Source organism: Ahaetulla prasina, chromosome 7 (assembly GCF_028640845.1).
Source record: "Ahaetulla prasina isolate Xishuangbanna chromosome 7, ASM2864084v1, whole genome shotgun sequence".
In the NCBI taxonomy this organism is placed as follows: Eukaryota; Metazoa; Chordata; class Lepidosauria; order Squamata; family Colubridae; genus Ahaetulla; species Ahaetulla prasina.
Window position 1 is genome coordinate 12,628,046 of NC_080545.1, and position 8,090 is coordinate 12,636,135.

General features: G+C 44.2%; 1 protein-coding gene across 1 annotated transcript in view; it reads right to left on the minus strand.

Annotated features, from left to right (window-relative positions):
- Positions 1-5,678: 5,678 nt before the first annotated feature.
- Positions 5,679-8,090, minus strand: part of KLHL42 (kelch like family member 42) — an 8,039-nt gene continuing 5,627 nt past the window's right edge. Inside the window, exon 3 of the mRNA XM_058191483.1 lies at positions 5,679-7,487. Within this exon, the coding sequence (XP_058047466.1) occupies positions 7,042-7,487 (446 nt within the window). The 3' untranslated portion in view covers positions 5,679-7,041. The remainder of the gene's footprint in view (positions 7,488-8,090) is intronic.

An 8,090-nucleotide genomic window follows, 5' to 3' on the forward strand; every position in this document is an offset into this window, starting at 1 on the left:
GATAGATAGATAGATAGATAGATAGATAGATAGATAGATAGATAGATAGATAGATAGATAGATAGATATAAAGTAGACAGAGAGAGAAATGAGAGGGAGAAATTAGATAGATAGATAGATAGATAGATAGATAGATAGATAGATAGATAGATAGATAGATAGATAGATAGATAGATAGATAGATAGATAGATAGATAGATATAAAGGAGAGAGAGAGAGAGAGAAATGAGAGGGAGAAATTAGATAGATAGATAGATAGATAGATAGATAGATAGATAGATAGATAGATAGATAGATAGATAGATAGATAGATAAGATAGACAGACAGACAGACAGACAGTTGAGAGAGAGAGAGAGAGAGAGAGAGAGAGAGAGAGAAATGGTTTATATGACATATATGCCTTGCAAAGAATACTGAGAATGATTCATTATGGCATATTCTTTTTGGAAGCTCATCAAATATAACTGATTCTTAAGTCCACACTGCAGTGGCAAAGTTCAACTCTCGATTTAAACCCAGCAAACATTTATTAACCTTCTGTTATTCCCCCTTCTGGGAAAAATAAACAGCCACTTACATATGTTGACAAGAGAATACCACAGGCAGCAATCAGTAGCAATCACTAGCTTTAAAAAAAAATTTTTTAAAAAACCGCACCGGGCAACTAAGCCCTTCAGTTTTTCCATTGTTCTGCTCCAGGAGAAGAAACCATAAATGGTTTGAGATGGAGCCATTTGCGAGAGGGATCACGAATTCTTCACACTCTTGGCTTTACAGAAAGGAAAGAGTTTTGTGTCCCAACGATATTTCCTGCAACAATGGGTTGAATTAGATCACCAGAAAAACTCTCTAGCTCAGGGGTGTCAAACTCGATTTCATTTAGGGCCACATCAGGGTTGTGTTTGACCTCACGGGGGGGAAGGGGGGACAGGGTGAGTATGACCAGGGTGGGTATGGCCAGCTCGACGTCACTCGTGTTGGTTGTGCCTGTGGTGGCCTGAGCGCTCTGCCAGAAAAAACAGAGTCCATTTTCAGCTGCCATGGCCTCCTGCAACCCTCTGCCAACGAAAACTGACAGTGCCCGCGAGATCCATTTTTGGCTGCAATGGCCTCTTGCAACCCTCTGCCAGCAAAAATGGAGCTCGGGAGGGTCGCATGTAGCCCTTGCAAACTCCGTTTTGGCTGGCAGAGGCAAGGTGAGCCAGTCCTTCACTGTTTCCGAGACAGGCCAGATCTTAGCACCCCACAGGCTGAATCCGAGCCCCCGGGCCTTGAGTGACACCACTACTCTAGAGCAGGGGTCTGCAAACTTGGCTCTTTTAAGACTTATGACTTCAACTCTGGGAGTTGAAGTCCACAAATCTTGAAAGAGCCAAGTTGTTGTGACCCTTCCTGGAGGAGGATGACTCAGAGAGTGAGGAGGAGGAGCTGGCAAGGCCTGATTCCCCCGGGCCCTCTTCCTCCCTGGCACCACCCCAGGAGGAGGAGGAGGGGCTGACAAGGCCTGATTCCCCTGGGCCCTCTTCCTCCTTGGCAATGCCCCAAGAGCCATTTGTTGAGGATCAATCCTGGCTCATGCAAGACTGCGAAAACGTGATAGGCGCGCGCAGCAGAGGAGGAGGTGGGGCAGGCCCAGGGAGTGCTGAGTTACGGAGAGACACCCCACAGGGTATAAAAGCAGGAGGAGGAGCTCCGTGGCTCTTTGTGTTGGACAAAGCTGCAAACTTCTCAGGCAATCTGTTTCATGGATTGAAGACTGAATCTCTTTGTGAGTGACTTTTGCTTTCCCTGTAATTTCCTGGTTACCTCGGTAACAGCCTGTTTCAGCTCGCTTCTACGAGATAAGAGATTTTGGCAGGCACGTGGGAAAACGGGGCCAGAATATTTCTGTGCCAAAGGGAACCTGACCAAGTGTAAATAAACTGTTGGCAGAAGGCCTTTGATTGGCTTATTTTCTTGGGAGCGTTGGGGGGGACAGAACACAAGTTTGCAGATCCCTGCTCTAGAGCAATGTTCCTCAACCCTGAAGACTTCAACTCCCAGAATTCTTCAGCCAGCATACGTATGACTTGGCATCACCTTCACTTTGGTTGATTTTGGAACTATTAGAAAATGTGGTGATCTCCAGGATCCCATTGGTGGGTTCCTTCAGCTCCCTCACCTTGGATGCAAAGAAATCTTTCCGTTTCCTGCCCCCACCCTCTGAGCCACCAAGGACCATGGAGTGCAGTGGTGAAATGTAAAATTTGTTACTACCGGTTCTGTGGGTGTGGCTTGGTGGTGGTGGGTAATATGACTGAGTGGGCGTGGCCAATTTTTTTTTTACTTTTAAAAGCATTTTTTCTACAACCTCTTCAGCCGAAGAGGTTGTTAAAAAAATGCTTTCAAAAGGCTCTGACGATCCCAGCTGAGTTGCCTGATCATCAGAGGGTTTTGTTTTCTTTTAAAAGATTTTTGGTGTTTGCCTTTAAAAGAAAAAAAGCCTCTGACGATCAGGCAATTCAGCTGGGATCGTCAGAGGCTTTTAAAAGCATTTTTTTTACAACCAATTCGGCCAAAAAGGTTGTATAAAAATGCTTTTAAAAGACTCTGACAATCCCAGCTGAGCCACGTGATCATCAGAGGCTTTTTTTTTTACTTTTGAAAGCATTTTTTTGGCCGAAGAAAAAATGCTTTAAAAGTAAAAAAAAACACCATCTCTAATATCACACGGCTCAGCTGGGCATGGGGGTGGGCAGGGATTTTTGCTACCAAACCACCTGCAGCCATTGCTACAGGATCGGACGATCCGGTCCAAACCGGGAGCATTTCACCCCTGATTTATTGTCTTTCCACACCGTAAGAGTTTTGTTGTTCAGTTGCTATGTCATGCCTGACTCTTCATGACCCCCACAGACCAGAGGTGGGGAACTATGGTCCCTTTATGACTTGTGGACTTCAAGTCCCAGAATTCCTGAGCTGGCATCATTCTACAAGTCATAAAAAGGCCATAGTTCTGTGATTTTTGGAAAAACGGGGGCGTTTTCACCCTCCCCAGGCCCCAGGAGGACTCTGCAGGCCTCCCAAACCCTTTGCACGTCCTGTTTTTGCAAAACAAAAAACAAAAAAACAGGTCCATTGCAGAGTGCTCCTGGGGGCTAGGGAGGGCAGAAACTTTTTTTCCCTTTATTTATTTTATCGAGTACATAGTAGATAATATATATAAATATAAGCATGAATTAAATACATAAAGTGAATATAATTAAAGGGAACATTAGGACAGGGACTGTAGGCACACTGGTGCTCTTATGCACGCCCCTTACAGATCTCTTAGGAGTGGGGTGAGGTCAACAGCAGACAGTCTTAGGTTAAAGCTTTGGGGGTTTGAGGATGAGACCACGGAGTCAGGTAGTGCATTCCAGGCATTAACAACTCTGTTACTGAAGTCATACTTTCTGCAATCAAGTTTGGAGCGGTTAAGCTTAAATCTATTGTGTGCTCGTGTATTGTTGTGGTTGAAGCTGAAGTAGTCATTGACAGGTAGGACATTGTAGCAGATGATTTTATGCGCTATGTTCAGGTCAGACCGAAGGCGGCGCAGTTCTAAATTTTCTAAACCCAGAATTTCAAGTCTGGTGGCATAAGGTTTATTTATTTACCTCTTTGAAATCTTGGTGCATCTTATACTACGGTGCATCTTATAGTGCAAAAAATACGGCAAATACACAAAACCCCTCCCACCTTCGATGTTGGTTCTGAGTCAAAGCAATCTCAGGGAAGGCCATTCATGAAATCCCAATCCCATGGCCACCCTTCCTTCCCGCTGTTGAAGCTGAAGATCGAAAAGATAGCTTCCCGGCTGGAAGGAAAAGGGGAGAAGTCTGGAGCCGCATGTGGCTCTTTCATCCCTCTGCCGTGGCTCCATGTCAGCTCCACAATTAATAGGGCTTTTGGTTAGGACAGGTAGAGGAAAAAGGACGCCACGTTAGGAGGAGGCTCTATGGTGGGGGGGAATTGGTCCTCCGGTTGGCAGAGGAAAAAGGACACTGTGCTAGGAGACTCTATGGTGAGGGAACCAGACTTCCGGTCAGCAGAGGAAAAAGGACACCGTGCTAGGAGGAGACTCTATGGTGGGGTGGGGTAGAGTTAGGGTTGGCGGGGAGGGAAACAGAACTTCCGGTCAACAGAGGAAAAAGGACGCTGTGCTAGGAGGAGACTCTATGGTCAGGGAACAAAAACTTCCGGTCGGCTCCATAATTGAACGGGGGTGGGGGTGGGGCTTCCAGTTAGGATCTTTGTGACTCTTTGAGTGTTTAACTTGACAACACAGTATCAACAGTAGAAACCTTCAAATTTCTGAGTTCTATCATATTGCAAGATCTCAAATGGACAGCTAACATCAAAAACATCATTAAAAAAGGACAACAAAGAATGTTCTTTCTGCGCCAACTCAGTAAGCTCAAACTGCCCAAGGAGCTGCTGATCCAATTCTACAGAGGAATTATTGAGTCTGTCATCTGCTATAACTGTCTGGTTCGGTTCTGCAACTCAACAAGAAAAACACAGACTTCAGAGGATAATTAGAACTGCAGAAAAAATAATTGCTACCAACTTGCCTTCCATTGAGGACCTGTATACTGCACGAATCAAGAAGAGGGCCGTGAAAATATTTACAGACCCCTCGCATCCTGGACATAAACTGTTTCAACTCCTACCCTCAAAATGACGCTATAGAGCACTGCACAACAGAACAACTAGACACAAGAACAGTTTTTTCCCGAAGGCCATCACTCTGCTAAACAAACAATTCCCTCAACACTGTCAGACTATTTACTGAATCTGCACTACTATTAATCGTTTCATAGTTCCCATCACCAATCTCTTTCCACTTATGACTGTATGACTATAACTTGTTGCTGGCAATCCTTATGATTTATATTGATATATTGACCATCAATTGTGTTGTAAATGTTGTACCTTGATGGACGTATCTTTTCTTTTAAGTACATTGAGAGCATATGCACCAAGACAAATTCCTTGTGTGTCCAATCACACTTGGCCAATAAAAATAAAAAAAATAAAAAAATTCTATTTCTTTAAGGTTGCCGACCCCTGGACTATGCTGTGAACTCTGACCTTTCAAGAGCAAGAAGCACTTCTGGAATTGACATCAGACCGCAATTTGAAAGAACTTTTTAATGAAAAAACACTGAGCAAGTTCTGGAGCCACGTTGCAAAACTGTACCCAGAAGTGGGGGATGGGGGGGGGAAGCTATTACTTTTTGAAAAGCACTGAACTACAACACTTCTCAGGTCCCTTCCAGCCTTACGATTCTAATTCACTTTTGAGGTCCACCTCATAGTGGCATCTCAAAAGAAAAGCTTCACGTAGGTTTATAGTACACCAAAGTCTAGTCACAATTTTCAGGCCTAAAAATGGCATTGGGCCGGGTTATTTACGGGACCGCCTACTGCTACCGAATACCTCTCACCGACCCGTGCGCTCTCATAGAGAGGGTCTCCTCAGGGTGCCGTCAGCGAGGCAATGTCGTCTGGCGACTCCCAGGGGAAGGGCCTTCTCTGAACTCCCCAGGACTTCGTCAACTTCCGGACCTTCGGACCTTCCGCCGCGGGCTTAAAACATACTTATTTAATTGTGCAGGACTGAGCTAGATTTTAAATTTATGGTTTTAATTGGGTTTTATTTTTATATTTTAATTAACGGGCTTTTAGAATAAGTTTTTTAACTGCTTTTATATTGTATTTATGTGTTTTTTAAGTGCCTGTGAACTGCCCTGAGTCCTTCGGGAGATAGGGCGGTATATAAATATGATTAAATAAATAAATAAATAAATAAATAAATAAAATAGGCATTTTTCTTCCGCTCAGACCATGCCGTCTTCCCGATCACATATTCTCACAAGATTCCTCTTCTACTTTCAAAGTAATTACCGTATTTTTCAGAGTATAAGATGCATTTCCCCCAACCCACCTTAAAAGAGGGTGAAAATTTGGGTGCATCTTATACACCGAATGTAGCCCTGCCCACCCGCTGGCCCCCACCCTTTGGCCTCTGTCTCCCAGCAATTTGCCTCTTTGCAGCAAACAACAAACAGCCCATTTCAGTTTCAGCTTCAGCACAGCCTGATTAGCACAAGCAGCTGATTGTCGGTTGGATCGGCCTCCCGACCATCAGCTGTTTCAGGCTGCAGGGATTGCCATGGCCTATTGCCACCTCCACACGCAGCCTCTGCTCCAAGGAAGCAAATTGCTGGGAGGCAGAGGCAGAGTTGTTTTTTCTTGTGCTAATCAGGCTGTGCTGAAACTGAAACAGGCTGTTTGCTGCAAGAAGGCAAATTGCTGGGCGGTAGATTTTTTTTTCTTGTTTTCCTCCCCCAAAAAAGGCAGGTGCATCTTATACTCCAAAAAATACGGTATTCCAATTCAACCTCTGTTGGCTTCTAGGGATGTCCAAAAAGTCAAGATATGGACATACAAAGCAGCGTGGTTTTAATCACATCACCAATCCAAATCATATTCCTGATGATGCTTATTCAATCTCCCCGGCCAAAATGTTTTGGGAAAAGCCAGTGGAAGAATATTTCAAGTATGATGGGAAACGATGCCATCCATATGAAACAGTAAATTTATTCACAGTATTTTCCCTGATCTTACACAAGTTTCTCTGCACCCAACGGCAAAGGCTCGCTAACTTCGACATGAATAACGTTCTCGTTTCGGCATCACACCCCTTGCAGTGAAGTTAGACTGACGCACATCAGTTTGCATCTGTACCCATTTATCCTTTGCCTCCTCCCACTTTTCTCAGTTGCAATAGTAACACTTTGAGCATCGTATCTTAAAACATTCTGTGAAAGCAGAGTTTCCCATCCTAGGATACTTTTGTAGACTTCCAATTCCCAGATCTCCATGCTGGGCTGGGGAATTCTGGGAGTTGAAGTTTATGCATCTAAAAGGGGCTAAAGTTGGGAGCCACTGTGCAAAAATAAAAAAAAATGGTGGAACAGTTGAAGAAATCTCTGCTCTGCCACAAATGGAATTCAGATCAGATTTGGAAAATACAAGGAACAGATCAACATGTTTTGTCCAGGGGTGGGGAAGTTTCTCAGCGACTCCCACCGGTCGGAAAATATATTATATTTTAAAAGAACCCGGTGCTCCAAGCTTGTGGACAAAATAATATCCCGGCTCAGGATGTAAATGCCATCGTTGTGCAAAGTGCAAGTCAAGTTCAGACCCGATTTTGATGTGTTTTCTTTGAGGTAGAGCCATTGTTTGGTAACCACGTTGTAAGACTGCACAGTTAACATGTCCTCATTCTGACCAGATCTCTTATCGGAATCCAAGTCGTGGCTGCAGCCGCCAACTATGTAGATGGTCTCTTCCACCGATAACATCTGCTGCTTGCGGATGTGCAATCCACAGGTTTCGAAGTCAGTCCACTTGTCAGAGATGGGACAATATTCCCAGATACTCAGATTCCGGTCTGCAATAGAGAAAAGATGCTTAATGCCAGGCAGTCCTCAACTTACGACCACAACGGAGACCAAAACTATGCTGCTAAGTGAGAAATGTGTTAAGTGAATTTTGTCCTGACTATGAGGCAAGAGATCCACCTCTCGACCACCGCACCACTCTTGCTAAGCGAATCACCACAGTTGTTAAACTCCTAATATGGTTGTTAAACGAATCTGGCTTCCCCACTCACTTTGCTTGTCAGAAGGTTGCAAAAGGGGATCACATGACCCCGGGAAGCGGCAACCGTCATAAATGTGAGTCAGATATCAAGCATCTGAATGTAAATCATGTGACCATGGGGATGCTGCCACAGCTATAAGTATGAAAAAATGGCCATAAGTCACTTATTTCAGAGCCATTGTAACTTTGACGGGTCACTAAGCAAAAAAATGGTCATAAGTTGTAACTTTGATGTTGTAACTTTGAACGACCACTATATGAACTGTTGTAAGTCAAAAAAGCCAACACAGTTCTGGGCTGCATAAACAGAGGGATAGAATCAAGTTCACGTGAAATGTTAAAACCGCTTTATCATGCCTTGGTAAGGCCACACTTGGAATCCTGCATCCAG